Source organism: Branchiostoma lanceolatum, chromosome 2, assembly GCF_035083965.1.
Source record: "Branchiostoma lanceolatum isolate klBraLanc5 chromosome 2, klBraLanc5.hap2, whole genome shotgun sequence".
Lineage (NCBI taxonomy): Eukaryota > Metazoa > Chordata > Leptocardii > Amphioxiformes > Branchiostomatidae > Branchiostoma > Branchiostoma lanceolatum.
In genome coordinates, this window is record NC_089723.1 from 12,375,897 (window position 1) to 12,396,173 (window position 20,277).

General features: G+C 38.7%; 1 protein-coding gene across 3 annotated transcripts in view; it reads left to right on the forward strand.

The window, feature by feature from the left end:
- The first annotated feature begins 32 nt into the window (after positions 1-32).
- LOC136427485 (SURP and G-patch domain-containing protein 1-like) overlaps positions 33-20,277 on the forward strand; it is a 96,934-nt gene continuing 76,689 nt past the window's right edge. For 2 of the 3 annotated variants that reach the window (XM_066416365.1, XM_066416367.1), the window contains exons 1-2: positions 33-288; positions 17,001-17,271. In XM_066416365.1, the coding sequence (XP_066272462.1) occupies positions 17,030-17,271 (242 nt within the window). In that variant the 5' untranslated portion in view covers positions 33-288; positions 17,001-17,029. The remainder of the gene's footprint in view (positions 289-17,000; positions 17,272-20,277) is intronic. The other variant, XM_066416366.1, reaches the window with a different exon arrangement.

Consider the following 20,277-nt stretch of genomic DNA (forward strand, 5'->3'; position numbering starts at 1 on the left):
TTATGATTATCATCGATATTTTACAATTTTATGAATTATTGAAGACTGAGAATTGTACATGTGTTAGGTATCCACTACGCTTGCTTTCCCCGGTTTAAAAACCGAGCAAGCAAAGCTTACCCACAGTCCAGCATGCAGCTGACGAAGGTGGCCGAGTGATCGTGTTGTTCTTCGCATCATCTTGCGCGGAATTTTGACGAAACTTTTATCTATTCACTCAAGAGTTTGGATTCAGCGAGGGTTTTGTTGGTCACCAGTTCATAATAACAACACAGAACACCATTTGAGGTACGTCTTTTATTTGAACTGATACTGTTTACTCACTACGACGCGGTATGTTTCGATAATTTGGTCGGAAACTGTATTCAGTGTATGTTTTTTGTTGCTCAGCTGCTGTATTACAACGTTATAATATATTCTGGGATGTGCGCCAAGGTTGTTAGATTCTCGTTAAGAATTTTTGTAAGATGTTGTTGTTGTAAGATAACCTGTCCAAATTATTCGAATTTTCTTTGACTGAAGTGACCTGTTGTTTACAATATTATTGTGGGAGGGGGGCAGAAAGAGGGCCAGCTCTGCACTTGTCTTCATCTGTTGCGCGTGTTTCCTGTGCCGCATGTAACGTTGCAGACTAAATGATCAGTTACGCAAATAAAGAAAAGTCACGCTTTCCACAATGGTATAATTTCCAGTGCTGAATCAACGGACGAATCGGCCTCTGCAGCACTGGTTTTCCATAGCCACTCAGTCTGGTTTTCCAGTACTGAAGAAAGTGCAGGACTGGTTTTCCTGAATGGCTCTGAAGGAGCTTCAGCACTGGAATTCTACAGCTGAAACTTGTCTCAACGCTCATTTTCCAGTGTCTCAGTGATTGTTTTCCAGTGCTGAGTGGAGTTCAGCACTAGGTACTATTGCTGAAAGCGAGATGGAGCAGCGGCGGGTCATGTCAAAGGTCATTCAAAAAGTCACGCCTCCCACACTGGATTTACCAGCAATAATTTATCTGCTAATTCAGCACTAATTAGCAGATAATTCAGCACTGGAAAATGAGTGCTGAAAATCCACAGCACAGGAAAACTGCTGATTTCAGAAGTGTTTTCAGCACTGGAGCGTTTTTGAAACCATTGAAAAGCGGCATATTTCCGCAGAAACTGGTATTTTGCAGGGGTGTTCTGCAGAAGATCCCATAGGCTCTGCGAAAAATCTGTTAATAAGGTACCAATATTATGACTATATATATATGAGTATGGAATTTCTAGAATTCACCATCAAGGAGATATGCATATGGCTTTTGATCATTTTTCCAGTGCTCATCATCATCTGGTCCTGACGATTTCACGGGTGGTCCTTGACCTTCTCCTCCATTTTCCCACCAAATATACCTTTTCTTCATTGATTATGCAAATTAGGTTTGACTCTGACTAATTAGTTCAATCAACCTACCCACAGACCAAACATGATCTGTTAATGACATTGTCTTCTTGAGTATTTTATGCTACATGTATGTGAAAGTGACTGAAAGAGGTGTTCAAGCATGACAGAAGAAGAACGAAAGAATAATTACATTGTATTATACACCAACAAAAACAATATATTTCCCCTATACCCCGTTCAGGGTATAGGGAGGGAAATATAACAACTACAGACAGTAGATATCAAAGATGTGTGAAAATATGTTTGTACATGTAGCTAAAAAATGCTTTGATCAATAGGCACATGGAAAACAAAGTTTACAGCAGTGCATACGCCTTTGGAAACTACATGTATGTTACTTTATATTCTACATCATATGTTGCTGCAAACTTACTTTTAATGTTAGTATACTATCTGATTCTGTGTGAGTTACATGCAACTAGCAAAAACTTGAATTAACACTGACAGTGTTTTTATGCATGTATTACACCTAACTTGGTATTATCAGGGATACCTACATTGTAAAACAGGCTTGTTACCTGGGTGTATTTTTCCCTGTATAAATAATTAATGAAAATAGATAAATGAACAACTACAATGTACAAGTGCATCACCCCTAGAAAATCACTGTCCAGAGCTGTAGCTTCCACTGTTTGACATTTCTGCCACCCCATTGTCAGCTTTTTCAATGTCGCAGAAGATTACTCACTGAAACTGCTTTTTAAAATGCAGATTGAACCTGAGTTCCACAACCTCATACCTTCGCTGATTGATGCTAGCCTTTTCGAGTGCACTATCATAAATGTTTCCATGTATTATGCAAGTAAGGGCCTCATTTGGATGATTTCTGTCAGTTGATTATCTTTTCTACCCAAATAGCACAAGTTGTTCATGTATGAAAGGCTTATCTTAGCAAAGAAAGCTGTTGTAGCATTTCCTAGTAGTATCCTGTATTTGATTATTTTATTTCCTCATGAATTAGATAAATGAGGCCCTTATTTGGTGATTTATGTCTGACAATTGTCCATATTTACTAAACTTCGAAATGCTGAAAGAGTGAAATCCCCATCATTTAACATTCCAAGTCAGCAAACGAAAATTTACACAAAAGTAGCCGGTCCCAAAATGTAAGGAGAAGATTTTCACCTGCAGTCGGCTTGTTTTATGGTTGACAGCAGGTATACGTAATTTAAATGTAACTAGAAAGACAACATTTTTGAGAAGATGCAGGATATTCCCTTCCCATCAACCACAAAGGAAAAATGAAGTCGCTGCATAGATTATGCAAATTGGATTCTCACCTTTTCTAAAGCTACCTACACCTCCAGTGACATTCCTAGCATTTACCATAAGGGAAATATGAAGTTTCTACATAAATTATGCAAATGAGGTTCTCATAAGCAATTAACACACATTCCGTTGTATTCACCTTTCATAAATCTACATACACCTCCGATATGATGTCCGAAGCATTTACCATAAGAGAAATATGAATTTTCTGCATAAGTTATGCAAATGAGGCCCTCATTAGCATAAAGTTCATTCCGTTTTATTCACCTATCAAAGCTACCTACTCCACTATTATGACATCCTTAGCATTTATCGTAAGGCCATGATGATTTGATTATAATTTATATGGACGACATCTGCACACGCATCAATTTCATCCGTTTCCAGATAATGATTAAAGGTTTTCCACCATACTGTAGATTTTCAAAAGCATCTGCAAAAAGAGAAAATACATGCTGTGAATTGAAAAAAAATGTTCCAGAAAATGGATACTAATATCGTTGAATGCCAAAGTCAATTCCAAAGTCAAAGAAGATTTTGAAAGAACAAAAATGAATAGTCTATATTTCAGTATACCATACTCTGTGTGTTACGTTTTATTCGTCCTTCCTGACCATGTACATTGTAGGCAACTTTTTTATTTTGCCACTTTATTTCCATTTGCACACTCGCATCAGTTTTGGGGTCCCCAGAGCTTGTCATCCATACAATAAGATCAACATGGCCTTAGGGAATTATGAAATTTCGGCATAAATTATGCAAATGAGGTCCTTATTAACATAACACACATTCCGTCGTATTCACCTTTCCTAAAGCTACCTACACCTCTAATATGACATCAGTAGCATTTACCGTAAGGGAAATATAAGTTTCTGCATAAATTATGCAAATCAGTTCCACAGTAGTATAAAGTACATTCTATTGAAAATAGAATGTACTTGTACAGTGTACAGTGTACCGGTTCACAGCTCTACCATTTACGGTAGCATTTACCGGAAGGGAAATATAAGTTTTTGACCTACATGTACCTACACCTCCAATATGACACATAGCATGTACCGTAAGGGAAATACTATAAGTTTCTGGATTGATAGAGCTACCATCCGACATCTACTTGGTTTTTGGTAGAAGAAAGAAGAAGAGGAAGAACACGCCAACAAAAATGATATATTCCCCCTGTACCCTATACAGGGTATAGGGAGGGGAATATATAGCCTGCAAGAAAGGCATTAAAAAGGTGAAAAAGTAATAATTCCCCGATCATATGCACGCAAGGAATTTCAATTTTAACACAGCTTTTACTTAAGTTGGTCAGGTAAAAGTCATTCTTGTATTGTAATGGCTCTGCTGCAAACAACATTCTTGCCTCTGAGTATGCTAGATGTGTCATGTTAAGGGTTGTACTTAATATACAGTAGAATCCGCTTATTTGCATAACTGATTTGTCAGAGTATCTTATGCAATAATAAGGAGTAGTCCATTAACCCTAGGGGACAAAATGAGCGGCACCGAGGGGGGAGGGGGTTGTAGTGGTTACCAGGATGGCACTTGAAGGAAACACACACACCTTGTGTCAAATTCACTCACTCCCAGGTTATACAAATTGTAACATATTGAATTCATAAGCATATCATCAGTTTATTTACACATGTTGAATGCAAAGGATGGCAAACTTAGCAAAAAATTGGCAATTCTATTCTTCTGTATCCTATCACAGCAAATGACAATGGAGTCGCAACAGCTTTTTCAAAACACAAAAGACAGTTAGAGTTCCTATGGTGTTGTCTTACCATAGAAACTTCCCATACTGGATTTACATTTGAATGACATTTGCATACAATCCATAAAAGTTAGTGACTTTGACATGTTCAACCGGTTTTTCCTGTTGCCATTGGCATTATTTTATGCAAATAGCAGGAGTATGTGAAAATGGCTAATGCAATTATGCCATCTTATCTATAATGGAGTGAATGGAAAATGGTTTGGGTTTTCAGAATTTTATGCATATCCCCGAAGTATGCTTTTAACAGTAATGCAAATAGCTGGATTCTACTGTACTTGTGACTTGCAAATGTTAGGTGGAGCTATGCTCGAGTTATGCTGATGGTTTGCCACATGCATCAAATTGCTATTTCTAAGCATCATTGTTCACCTCTATTGAGGATGACTGCTTTACACAATATGTACCTTTCTTTACATTTAACGGTGGAATCAATCAAGTTATGCTGCTAAGATGAGTAGAATTGTGAATTTCAAGAAGTTTGTACTTGTAGCTTTGAATCATCAGAATGACCTGTACTAGTAGTCGATTGCTTCTCCTTGTATGATGTGCACCTTGTGCTTTTGATTCTGGTTCCTATAGCTACATAATAGTACATTTGTAAATTAGATTGTTGTGCCCTTGACCACCTTCTTGGCCAATGTCAGGTTAATCTCTAGCAGCTGTCAGCAGGTAAATCATCTGATGTGTTCAGTCTAGCATGGTTTGACTTTGTAGGCGCATATTCCAGAGTTTGATCAGTGGCTACATATTTGTGGTGAATTTAAGGTGACAACCATGATTGACAAGATTATGCATTAAGTTTGATGGTTTGATGGTCATGTGGCAGAGAGTGACCTTGCAAGTTGAAAACAAAGTCATGTTACCACTAACTTGATGAGATTGAGGATTCTATACACTGTTGAAGGCATTTTGTTTATTTTAAAACTGGAGTTGGGGACTCTTACCTCATCCCTACATGTACATGGCTTAATTAATGGCTAGTGGATTGAGAGGGTACAGGTTTGATACCTGGCTAGAAGTTGTGCCTCTGAAGAAGGCAACTTTCCTCACTCCACTCAGGTGTAAATGGGTACCTGACTTCGGGGAGGTTAGAGACTATGGAAGGAGATAAATTGGCTCTGCCTTCCAGTACTTGTAGAGAAAATACTGTCAAAACACCTCATGTTACAGTGTTACATGTACACCTGTCAAGCAGTCATGCTATTATGTCATGTGATAATTTGTGATTATGTATTATAATATGTGTTCTACATGAGCGCATTCTTAATGAAGCTATAGAAAATGCACCAATGTTATTCATTTTATGTTGAGAACATTTATTTACCCTAGATCATGTAAAATTGCCAGCAGTTTCACTACAATCATTCTCTTTTTATAGCAATTACAAACTACACTTACCTACATTGTACACCAAAAAAAAGGCACTTTCCAGCTGTAAGCGCACGACCCCATCACCCACAATGCCAGGCTGTGCACGTCCGACCTCGTCTGCGGCTGCCGAACTTAACCTTTTAGAGTATACACGCGGAGTAACACATGAATGAGACCTTAATTAATACAAAATATAGCTCTTTACCATGGTGGCAACTAAGTTTAGCCAGACAAAGCTGCATAACCAATGAACTATGATTATTGGGGCTGTAATTAAGCAATGACACTGGAATGATGGTGCTATGCCACCGTCTTCTGATGTCAATAGTCAAATTTTGTGGTACTACATACTATGTTCAAATTCAGTACAATTGGCAATTTCATGTATTGGGCCAAGTTTCACCTTCCCCAGAATTACAGCCCAACCTTGTTCTTAATCACTGGGGAGAGCCCTGAAACAATTAGACTGTTTAAACTTAAAGATTCTTTTTTAGAGCTCCGTTCACTAGCTGTATACTACATGTTGCCTCCTAGTCCTGCTACATGTACATGTATATCTGAAATTTTCATGTCCCTGAAGGCAAAGCCTCACCAAGTCTGTCTGGTTTTATCAGAAAGGGAGAAATCTGGTGATCAGATCCTAAAAGACTCAAGATTTATTGCTTTTCCTCATCTTTATTTCACCAGCTCGTCAGGGTATGATTTAATTTTACCTTAGCCTAAAGGAAGCAATCAGTCAATGGACACATCAAGAGCACTGCTGGAAGGATGTACATGTAATTGTTCTCAATTTCCAAAATGGAACAATTCAGAGCAGTTAAGTATTATATTTGTTCTGCATGTGAGATTAGGACAGAATGTCATAACTAGATCAGTCTAGTACAGGTGCTGTAATCTAACTTTTGTTGTGCCGGATCTTCCCTTGGACAGTAAGCGAAATGTATTTATGATTTATATGTAATACACATGTACATAGATGACTTAACGTCGGCCGAGTCACGCAGCTATACCACGACATCATCAACGCTCTTTCAATCACTCAGTCTAAGAACAATCACATGTTGCTCAACTCAGACAAATGTATAACCATGTCTGCAGCTGTTTGCTTCATGAAGTGCCCCCACCACCACCAGTCCTCTTTATTGAGTAGACACAACTGGAGGTGGTATGCGTCACATGTAGGGGTGGATACCGGTTCGGCTCGATCAGGTTTGAGTCCAGGTTCAGGTCCAGAGGATTAGGTTCAGGTCCGGCCCTGAACCTAAACCTGATCCTGTCTAGTTGATATCTTAGTATACTTAGGTAATATCAAAGCAATATGTATTTGAATGTTCCACTTACTTTCAATGCCCTTTTTGTCAGTGACTAACAAGCAGACTTACAAGACTTTTTATTTCATCAAAACATAATTAGTTGCGGTAAATAAAATATCCAGAGTTCGAAATATATTCAATAAGATAGGGAAGAAAAAATATCTTGATAGTTAGCTCCTAGCAGCTCCCTCTAGTGAGCAGGTTGTAAGCAAGATGGCCGCCGCTGCTGCCGCTAGAGGATTTCTCGGTTCAATCAAGGAGGTTAAGGTTGCAGACCACAGTATTTCTCCTATAGGGATTTATATAGTTAAGGATCCCAAGGTGAGAAGCTTCGACGCTTGAAAATTTAAAGAAAGGTGCACAATTAGGGTGCCAGATTTTTACATGTTTCACTGCAAGGTTCAATCTACAAAATATCTGCAAAATGAGGTTGAATTTGCCGGCTCGTTCTCTTTTAAAAGCCACTTTGATATGACCCCCAGCAAAGGTCATCGTACTGCAGGCGACTTACAGTAGTCGGGCGGTAACAATATCCAGGCGCGAATCCAACCCGACCGAACAAACATCGTAATCAAACTCGTACTGTCTCAAAACTGACGTATACCTCTACCATTCACCATAGTTTCAGCCTCGCTAACGTGCACAGAAGAAAAACTATGGCCTTTTCAAGGAATGCGACGCACTACTTCATACCCGAACTACTATTGTCCATGGGGGTCGCCCATTAATACTGTGGTCTGTGACCTTAATGCGTCTGAATACACTTGTACAAGAAAGAAAAAATGTTGATTGCCCCATATTTAATTTGTTTGAGTGCTGATTCTTACATTTGGAGTGAAAATTTATGGGGATACATGATGCCGGATCCACTAAAATAATACTCGACACCAACCTCGTAGCTGTGTGGTAACTTTTAATGTTTTTTTTCGTAGCACGTTTCAGTATCGACGTAAAACTGAACCAACAGTTATAGAAAGAGATGAATATGGACTTATTTCAGGCTAATCTACGAGGGGTGATCAATAAATCCTCGGCCTCACCTGAAAATAAGGTCCACAACTCTAATTTCGGGGCATACTTATGTAGTGCGACATCTTTTAGCAATATCCACCAAACTTCAAATCATTGTGGCCGATAATTTTTAGTCGACGTCCATTTGAAAACTATTAGGTAAGTGACGAAATAAGGGTGCACTGTGGTCAGAGATGTATGGGTCGAGTTCTTTATGCCATGAATCGGCATTAAATCTTCGAAGACATTGTCAAAATGTTTGATAAAGATTCCCTTCTTATTTCAACTAAATAGAAGTGGGTATCTGACTTTCCGCAGAAGAAGTCGGCCCGCACACCTCAAGTCACAGCTCAGTTGTCCATGTTTTTATTCTTCTACCTCACCCAATGATACTGGGTGTCGTCTGTAAAGTATAAATGATCACAATGATTTGAAGTTTGGTGGATATTGCTAAAAGATGTCATACTACATAATTATGCCCCAAAATTTGAGTTGTGCACCTTATTTCTGAGTGAGGCCGAGGACTTATTGATCACCCCTCGTAGTTTGATTCAAGGATATTTTTCCCCTTCTGTGGCCAGGGAACTGAGGAGATGTCTAAGTATTCTAATACTTTCTACTTTGTCCCGACTTCCTGGTCCAAAAAACCAGTTCACGACTTTCAGTTTTTTTGACCCGGTTCTTGCATGTTTTTCCGGTCCAAACCGGTCCAGCTGAACCGGTATCCACCCCTAGTCACATGCATATGCCTGTTGGGGGTCTGGCTCTGAAACAACTTGATATGGAACATGCATGTGAACAAGATGATCGTCAGAGCAAGTGGACGCCTTGTAATGCTATGCAAACTGAAGCACATTTACCAGGCAGTGACTTACCGTATTGTCTCGAATAAAGTACGCACTTTTTAAACATTTCAAAATTCAAATTAGGCACCACAAATCATTGCTTAAGTCAGGGTGCGTACTTAATTTGAGGTTATTGCCAGGACAAATTGGAAAAGGACCTCAAACTCAAACCCTTGCTTACTAATCAAAGCAGGAACCCAGCTGCGGTGAAACAATACATGGCTCAATACCTGCCAATTTGTAACTTGTTGTAGGCAATCCTCAAGTTTGCGGAGACAATGCTGGCGGAGTAAACAAGAGAATCTTTTATGAATCTTAGGAATGGCATTATGTACAAGTCCCTGATATAAGAAAAATGACCTGGAGATTATAGAAGGAACACCATAAATTTGAATTCATCCTGTTCAAAATGTGTTCAAGATCAGTGGAGAAGGGGTGCGTATGTTATTTGGGGTTTTTGACTTTACGTTTCAGTTCTGCAAATTTGTCTGCAGCTGGAGCTAGCCCCAAATCAGGGGTGCGTACTTTAATTGGGGTGCTCACTTTAATCAAGAAAATACGGTACTGCAAATCTACATGGCCTATATGAGACCGGCGCTGGAATATTGCATTCCGGTATGGCACCCAGGACTAACCCAAACTCAGACTGGAGGGAGTTCAAACGAGGGCATTTTAAAACAATCCTTTGGGCTCAGTACACTGACTACCAAACGGTCCTGACTGACACAGGCTCCAAGTCACTTCAAGAAAGACGTGTGGACTTGTGCAGGAAGCTCGCAAAAACTCTTGCCCCAGAAATGTTCCCACTGAGATTTGGTGAGAAAAATAGGATGACTACTAGAAACTCTAACAAACTCAGAACAATCAAGTGCAAAACTACTAGTAATAGATACAAGGACTCTCCTATACCCTTTATGACTCGACATAGACATAAAAGATTGATGTATCTTATTGGAGTAGAATTGTAAAAACACAATGTACCATCACACAGAACTCCTTTTCAAACCTTTTGGTGTACATGTATAGGGCCATGCCCATCTCTATAGCCCTTGGTTCACACAGTTTATGTACTCTCATCTCCCAAATAAACGTACCGGTACGTTTATTTTTTTCAGCCTCAAAATCCACCCAGTACGTTCTTATTTTGGACAGTACGTTTATTAATTTTTTGAAAATCAGAGTTTTGCTAACCAGGGATCCCATCAAAATCGAAAGGTTGGGTTTTCCTGCCCATATTTCCCCGACATTTTTGCTCATAATTTGCTATTTTTCGGCCTAGCGGCGTTGATTTCCCTGCTGCTATGACCCGGCATTTGTGAAATCCTGGCGGTACTAACATGTCAGTCGATCTCGCTACAAAGTAAATGTTGTTATCTCAGACAAAATAAGACGCCACACTTAAGTTTTGAAATCTATTTTTCATATAAACAACATTGACAGTCTTTTTTTCGTTCTAGACCATCTTAATTCTTATAGAGATCGCAAAATTTGCGCTCGAAAAAGACAAAAACATTGCCAAAAGAACAACGTAATCAACACCGTGAATGCTTGAAAGTTACGATTGAGTCGCATGTAAAGTCTACTCACGTGAAATACAGCCTTTCCTCAAAACTTTTAGAATATGAAAATAACACCACATTATAACAGTGTCTTAGCATTAAAAACTGAATAATACTTTTAAAATCTACAAAAACATTTAAATCCTACGGTTCCTACCACAAACATGAAAATTCAGCCCTTGGAAAATCGCCACAGTACAGTAACGCACGCCACTAGAGGTTTCCCACGGACGGAAGAGCTCACTTCTACCAAGGGGAAACAGGTGTTTTTGATCTTCCAATAAAACTCTTTTGTCTTTGTCAGAAATGTGTGATATTTCAACAAAGTGAATTCCCACTTAATAGTTGATAAACAACACTAATTTGCAATCTATTTTCAGTAATTATCACCTACGATGTTTTGACAAAAATCACTCCCCTACAAAACAAATTGGCTGAGTATTCTCAGAACTTCATGTAGCTCTCTGTTAGCCCCGCCCCTTACTGTCTGTGTTCCTGTGTTCGGTGCCGCTCCGTCTGACTCGCGCTTTGATGTGTAACATGAGAACCCTGTGGTTTGTGGCAATATTTTAGATGTAACCGAGGAACTTTTAATCAGAAAGAGAGAGCACAAAATAGAACAAGCCTGAGATTTCTCACATCTAAACAATGAGTTTGTTGACAACTACGTTTCTCACAATGAAAGATTTTTTCTGCATACATCAAGGGTAATTTTTGGATTTGAAATGACTTGTATTGCAACAACACAATCAAGGAGAATATATGATAATGTTCATTATAATAATGTGATTTTGTGGAAAGCATATACTTCTAGTAATGTTTACAAAATTAATCCATGTTTCTATATGCAATGCATACATGATAAATGGAAAGTTGAGCAAGAAAAAAGTACTAGTAACATCATACATGGCATAGTTCAACCTTTTCTACATGGCTTTTACAAATTCGTAATACTTGTATTTTCATCGGATATTCAGGATATGGTAATTTTCTGTTCAAGTTCTAAATGTTGATACATTTGTACAAGATGAACATTGCCCATGCAAGTGAACTGAGAAGTTTGGCAACTACTTTCGTTTTAATCATATTAATGATATGCCAGTTTATACAACAATTTTCACTTGGTTCAAGTTCCAAGTAGAAAATACATGTATCATGTACATTTTCACTTGTTGAATTTGAAGCACCGTTGGCCCCCGCGGGGAACCTATGCCCAATTTTTCCAAAAGTGGAGAAAATGATTATAATTTGAATAAGATATCTACAGTTACACACATGTATTTGGTTCATTATTTACATACTTATATAGAATATGTAAATAAAAAGAACCTACCTGTCTTTCCCTAAGACAGAAGTAGCATGGACACAGTTAACGTGTCAATTTGGTAATTTTCGGGGGGGTACGTTTATTCCGGGGGGTATGTTTATTAGATTTTGAAAATTTGTCCAGGGGGTATGTTTATTCCGGGGGGTACGTTTATTTGGGAGATGAGAGTAGCAGGGTGCATGGTAGCTCACTGATTGTTGTGTTTGTTCTTGAAACTTCCATATCTTATTTGTGCAAAGCTGAGCAAGCAATATCATTTTAAAAATCTTTCGTATGACCCAGGGTTTGAACCGTGACCTCCCAAAATATAGCGGACATTCCTCATTAATCATGAATATTGGGGGGCCCAAAATCTAAGCATTTCGAGATTTGATAAAAACCTACCGACATTCTCGAGTTATAGTGTTCCAACACAGACACCTACACATACACACACACACACACACACACACACACACACACACACACACACACACACATGCTCAGTAAAACATAACCTTCTTGGCAAAAGTAATCTTGATAAATTCAGAACCACAGGCAAAGTTGAGGTGGGCTGTTAGTGTTAGTAAACTAGTCTTTATATGATATTGACAACAGTAAACTCTTGTCTCCCCCATCATCTTTAATGAATGATTTGCTTTCGTCTTAAAAGTAGTACAATACCTGCAGTACATTCAGTACCTGTTAACCTCTGATACAGATGGTTTCATTTTCTTCTCCTAATCCAGTGAAGATGCCTATATAATCTTCACCTATATTGTGAGCCTCTCTGCAATGGTTACAGGTACAAATTATTTTCAGGATCTTAGCAAGATATCTGCTTACTTAAATCATCGCACTTGTGATAGATGAGAAAATTTTTCATGAGGAATCAGATTCGCTTTGCATCCGTTATCTCGTATGCACCTTTGCTGCTGTTATGTACCCCCAGGGACTAGTGTACGTTGCACCATGTTTCAATAATCACACAAGCATTTGTCAACGGTATAAATTCTGCCTCTGGCAATGCAAAGGTTTTATGAAAGATGGCCATATACAATCCCGCAGATTAAAGATTCTAGCTGCTTTGTCTGGAAATGTATTATCTCTATCCTTGCAGGAAGCAAGATATTGGCTTTTGTAACCTGCTGTGATGGGCTGATAAGCATTAGCTGATAGAAGTAACATATACTAACTCCTTTATAGGACATCACCACATTGATACATTGTGGGGCAATGAAGCAAGCTGATCTTTTCCTTACAGTTGAATTCTAATGTAACCTTTAAAGAAAGCCTCTCAAGTGAAGAAAAGATCTAGTGTTTTATTCAGTTGGTTGTAAAATATATTGAATGTAAAGATAAACCCTGGTGCTGATTATGCATATCGGAGGATCACGGGTGCAGGACGTGTCTGTTGTTATGAATACAGATGCTATAAGCGTTGGACTTGTCCCTGGTGCTGAATACAACATGAAAAAGATGGACTACATGTACATGTATGTTTTCTTTGGCTGGTGCTTCTAAACTTGGCACAAATAGTTTGGAAACTTGATTTTGGTTGATGATATGATATCTCTGTGAATACATTATCATTGTCTTACAGTACAGTTTGTATCTGCCTCTGCTCTAAGATATCAACTGGGATATGTTCTTTGAGTGTGTGTACAGTGATTAGCGTTGTAGTTCTGTTTAACAGACTTCAAGCTGTATACTGCTGTAACCTTTGTGATTGAATTGTGCAATGACTAGAATATATTCTTTTAATGCTTCTCTTATCTAGCAAAGGCTTGTTTGCAATAGCCACTGGTTAAGGGTGAAAAGCCCGTTACAAAAGGACCAAAAGAAGAAGAAATTGAAATCCTGTTTTCAATAGTTCCGTTAACACAACTCCTTAAAATCAATGTCAAAGCTGTTGCTGTGTGCTGCTGAGTCCTATAACCCCCATGCAGAGCCCTCTTTTATTATGTACCTCATAGTAAAAGTCCATAATGGTTTAGTAATTGACATCATAGAGAGCAGCAATAAAATGTATCAAACAGCTTAATTCCTTTTCAAGTGTCCTTATAACCCCCATGTAGAGCCCTAATTAGTATGTCTAATTAATGTTATTATTTCTTGGCATCTATCCATGGTTTTCACACAGTGACACAAAAATAGCCACAGCTTACACTGTAGTGAGACGTGATTACCTGATTTATTATTAAGTCCAGAAATCCCCATAAAGACCCCCCAGTTATGCGTTATGAGTGGCCCAATTAAACGACGCTTGTTTTTGACTCAGTAGATGTTTCTCTCTCCAGCAAAGGTAAAACCATTCATCAATTTTGCCGATGATCGGAGAAAAAGCCCCTTAAAAATGACAAAAATTTAGCGAGATGAAAATTCTGCTTTTATTGGTACTGATAATCCCCTAGAGTAAACCCTTCAATGCTTGATCTTGAACTTTTGGTCTATGAAACTCCGGAAACCATGCTACATAGAAATATAAAACTTATGTCCCTATCTTTATTAGAATCATCAGGGTAGCCATGGCAATTTCAGTAATCTTTAACCATAAATTGTTTGATTTTGGAGGGTCTCCGAGGGGGTCCCAGAACTACATAACGAGTTCGTTTGTGGCCCAAATTCTTCAGCTTAATGTGGAATTGTGGATATAAATAAAGTCAAGTCAAGTCAGACACTGTTGGCAGGTTTGCAGTGTTGTCCAGCATGCTTGTTTTGCAACTCACATGCATTGTCGGCTCTGGTGTTTGCATTTGTGATTGATAAATTTGGTATCATTGTGAAGATAATAAACAGGCTGTCCAATGACACATGCTTCTATATACATTTCATAAAGTAACAACGCAGAAATGGTTAATCAAATTTCTAAACTTTTTGTGCCAAGTTAATGTATCTGTCCTTGGTACTGAAGAGGAAGATTGTTAGGCAAGGGGTAGCAAATATATGAAAGTAAATCTGACAAATTTCATGTTTGCCTTGTTATTAAAAAAAAGCAATACCATTGGACATTTTGATTTCCAGATGAACTGTTATTGATAAAACGGTTCTGATCTAATATTATTCGTATATGATATAACACAAGTGGTTACCAGGTATTCTAAATGTCAGGTTTACACTATGTCTAATTGAAGCACAGTATTGTCCTGATACTGTTTTCACTATTGAAAGGTCCAGCTTGGTATGTATTCATTACTATGACTCAGGGGCATTTCATAGCTGAACTTGAAGTGTATTGGATCAATAATCCTGTACTGTGGTGCTCTTTGGTTGGAATAAAGCTTATTGAGTTATTGTCAGGTGGTAGCAGTTTCTGTCCTTCATGGTGTTCTTTTATGCCATTTTGTAGACTTATTTTATGTTTTTGAACTCGTGAAACATTCTTGTCAGAGGGAATTCTACTTTAGCAAGGCAAGCATCTCAGCTAGAGGGGTTTCCAGTTTTGACTGCCTTTTTTATCTAGTTGTACTAGATTGGTGGAAATGGTACTCTCATGTTAAGCTGCAGCAGCTGGTCAAGAGAGTATAAGAATATAATCAGCAATTTTTATTTTCTCTTTTCAAAATATTATCAGTAATTCTAATTGCCCTCTCCTCAATGCTGACGTCAGTATAACTGGGGTTCCTTTTATCAGCTAATAGTTTATACTCACTCCTTATTCCTTTTTGCTTGTTGCCTTTCTTTAGTTAGAAAAAACGGAGTCAGTAATTTCTCTGTCCTTGGTGCTGAAGGTATTGTAACCCGGGCTCCATTACCACCTATGCACATCATACTCATTCCCAACAAATCTGCCTTTTTACTCCAGGAGCGAGATGATTCACGTTTCTTGTACACAATAGCAGTTTTTTTAGGTCATGTATTATTTCAGAAAATACCCCTATAATGATGGCATTGTGGAACAGGTCATTGATATGGTTTGCTTTTGTGGGTCAGGGCTGCTTAGGTTTTCTCCAAGCAGATGTTGGGTTATGTGTTGTCCATTGTCTGGCAGTTTGACACCACTTGGTGCTGTCTGTAGTCTGGGGACCTGGGCCCCAATACGGACTCCAAGCAGATGTTAGAAGTTACTGCCTGTAACTGCCTGTAACTTGAATAATCATCATTATGTCGGAGGGATTGCCCGGACTAAGGCTACTCTGTCTCAGTCTCCAGACAACAGGGTACGCCATTAAATGCTCTAGGTCAGCAGCAGCCACCCCCACGTCCCCAGCAAGTTGGTCAATGTAGGTCCCTCAGGATCGCCGGAGCGGCTGGACCCTTGAGTGACCATGAGTTTGTGTCCAGAGCAAGAGTTCCAAAGATTGACGGGTGTTGTTCAAGTTTGCAAGATTATTAAAGAATGCTCTAAGTGGTTGACCCCTCCATGGATATTAGTATATTAGACCCCTTTTCCATAAGCCTTTCAATCAGAATGTCAATTAGGCCACACCAGTTCAATTTCTTGGTTAACAGACTGTCACTTTTTTTATTTGTTTTAGCAACAAAAAGAATCATGAAAACAGAAGGCTGGGGTGAAAACTTGCACCTGACCCTGTTCACTCCCTGAAATTGTGTGCACCAAAGTACAAACTTTCCTCTGAGATTCTGTTTTCCTGTTGATTTTCCAACCTAGCATTTTTTCTAAGTTCCGTTAACCAAGAAATTAAAATGGTGTGGCCTTATCAGGAGAGCTAGACTTGTTAATGGACTAACATAAATAGAGAGTAAATTTGATCAACAAAAATGTTGTTTTTTGTGTGGTAATTTACATGAAGAAACAATCTTTGGAAAACAACTGGACAGAGTACTAGTCTACAGGACACAACTGTTGTCAGTTGCACATTCGTCTAAGAATAGATGATGGCAAATGGTTATATACCTACCTTAACTACCTGTATATTTTTATCTTTTGAACACAAGGTTGTAAAACTGGCTAAAGGCCTCAAGGAGAACATTACCATATACAATGTACATGTGCCATGCATACGCAGATGGTGAATAGTCACAGTGGTATTCCCCTGTTGACAGTGATCATCCCCAGTATTGGTCTCCTATTGGCTGCCTTACAGGCCTATCACAGACAGAGGTAGGCTTATACATATGGGTGAGTTGATGATATTTCTCTCTCAGATCACACAGTGGGCAGTGGTGGGAGAAGCATGGCTCACCGAGGCTCATATGGAGGAGGAGGACAGGGCCAGTACACACCGATGCAGCCGGGGCACAGCGGGGGGTACCAACAAGCCACCCAGGATCGCATGAGCAGGGCACAGAGCCTGTCTCAACAGGAGAGGCTCATTGAGCTGAAGAAGAAGGAGATTGAAAAGCGGATGGCAGAACAGAAGAAGAAGGAGGAAGAAGAGAGGCTGAAGAAACTGGCCAAACTAAAGGGAAAGGCAACGTGAGTAGTAGAACATATATTCAATCAAATTTATTTATAGCTTAAAGTTTATCCCAAGAAGCAAAGACAAAAATTTTGAATGTTTGAAAAGAATCTGATGAATGATCCTGAACATCGCCAATCTTCTTTTAATGGCATTCTCTCTCAACATGTACAGCTATTTTTATAACTTTTTGAGATATCCTTTCTTCAGAGCAGCAAATCCCAGTACGACATAACCTTGTTAAGTTTGCAGAAGTACATTTATAGCTGCAGTGATTCTCACTAAGTGGACTATATTTTTTGTTGAAATGGGACGGGGCTTGAGCGACATCCGTCGAACACTAACAAATCATAAATCCCCCATTAGAGATCTCTTGGACATAGTCAAAGTCAGAATTGACTAACCTGGTAAGATTTACTAAAAAGCCAGTATTTTGATCAACTTTGATTTCTGAGTTGTGAGAAATACAACATACATAAAATGTCATGTATGTACCCTCACCTCTCAAATAAATGAACTGGTACGTTTATTATTTTCGCCTCAAAATCCGCCTGGTATGTTCTTATTTTAGACGATACATTTATCTATTATCATTTTTAAATGGGGGCTTTGCTAACCTGGTCATAAGACATCCCTCTAGAATTGAAAGTTAATTTTTTCTGCCCATATTTTCCCAGTATTTTTTCTTGTAATCTGCTATTTTTCAGTGTTGATTTCCTTGCCGCTATGAGAGCCTTTGTGAAATCCTGGCAGAACTGGTAACATATCAGTCGATCTTGCTATGCCGCTACAAACATTGTTATTAGGGGGAAATAAGACCCGACACTGACATTTCAAAATACCATTTTCATATAAATAACTTGAACAGTCTCTGCTTACATATTGATGGTAAACTAAAGTAGAGTGCCCAGGGAAGGATTCCTGACCACTATTGGCAGCACGGTGGAAGAATCATTTTAATTAATTTAGATTAAAAGACATGCATGTTACATGTAAAAACAACAATTATATAACTTTCCTTTGTGATATGTGTTTTGAGGCCACAAAATCTGTAAAACAGCAGAAATCTATTGGCAAACAATAGCATGTTTTGCCCTCGAAACATGGCGGCGGCACCATCATGCATGGTGACAGTAAAACAAGTAGCATATTGCATAGCTTGGATAACGATCTTTAAAATGATACCGAAAACATGTCAAAAATATTGTATTTTGGAGCAACGATAGACACCATTTATATTTTCAGAGGGTTTATATTTTAAGATATCCGTAAGATTTTCTCAATTTAGGGGATAAGCGAGGTTTCTAGTGGTGTCAACATTCTTAGTATGTGCGGCCTGAGACATTGGCCTTTGGCGGCCTTTAGCAGGCCTGAGTCTATATGGTGCCGACACGCCCTGTGACTTGCCCGGTACCTCCCATACATGTACAATCACTATCGACGTAATGGTCAATAACAGTTGGATGATAAAGAATACTTTATTAACTTGTCTAAGAATGCTGCCTAACTTTTTTTGATGGCCTTCGCCTGAGCATTGCCTTATTTCCATTTGGTGAAAATCATAATGTTGTATTTACCTTAAACAGGTTAGTCTATTGACCTTGTGGCTCCTGTGGTGACATTTGGGTTGGTGTATCACAAAATTCCTGTTTCATCATTTTCATTGTGCCTGTCCATTCCACTAATGCCCTACATACATGTACAATGTATTTCCCACAACTCAGAAATCAAAGTTGATCCAAATATTTGGTTTTTAGTAAACCTTACCAGCTGAGGTTAAAGTCAATTCTGACTTTGTCTGCAGTTCCAGAATAAGCTGCTGGGGGCCCAAACCTACATCACTTGTTCTTTACTTCAAAAGCTATCAATGTTACAATAGCTTCTGTTTCTGACCACAAATGAAGTACATGCATGTAAAGCTGGAGGTGTATAAACTATCGGAAGGACAGACAGCAGGACAGCACGAAGGACAGGAAGTTGAGGTCCCAAAGCCTTTTTGAGGCGGTACATGTAGGTGAGGTTGGTTGTTAATCCACTGTATCTTGATTTCAAGGCATTCGAAGGCAGAGCCACTCACTTATAGTTTTACCTCCCAAACCTAAGTCAGGTACCCACTCTGAACGACATCTAGCCAGGAATGTCTGAGGAATTGAACCCATGACCTCTCAATCCCTTCTCTGCTAGCCTAGTAAGTAACTGCTCGGCTATTGACTACATGCACTTGTTGCTGCAAGAATAAATGACAGTTAAGGAATATATACAGAAAGAATCCAGTAATAGGATTTTCTTAGCTGAAAACAGCTTTCCTGTTGGCCTTAGTCCATCTTCTTTGCCAGTTCTAGTAATAGTATGCACATCAAAATACATGATTGTACATGTGTATGTATACTATGTTGTTAATTCACAGCGTTCATGCAACAGTACAAATGCCTACTTGGATATACTACTAGAGGCATTTTTAGATTGTTGTGCATTGTATCAAATACCAGTTTATGCATTGCTTCCCTTTTCACAAATCTGCAGCATGTTGTCACAATATACTTGATTGTATTACTGCAGGACATACGTGTAAGAAATAGCACATTGTCCATTGCATTATACATCATTCAATACCAACTTGATGTCATCATCTTAGGCTGTCGCTTGTGACCAAACACTAGAATTTGTGTAAAGCAACATAACTTGTAAGAAATTTTGAGCTTCTATAAGCTCAAACTCTACCTTGTTCCCACCCTGCTTGTACCCCATTTTAAATGCTTGAAATAAAGCAGTGCAAGCCTGCCATGTAACAGTCAACATCTATTTAAACCCTACTCAATTAATGCCAACGTCAACCTCATCTTGAGCACCACATACTTACACCAAATCAGGCTGTCTTTCTGTAACAACATCAAAGGATAATGGAGGACAACAGATGTGTAACCTAGGGAATACATTTGTAAGTAAGTGTGCTTGCAGTGATTGCAGTCTTTATCAAAGGAGATCAATGAACTGGAGAGGTCAAAGTCAATCTTAGATTTTGT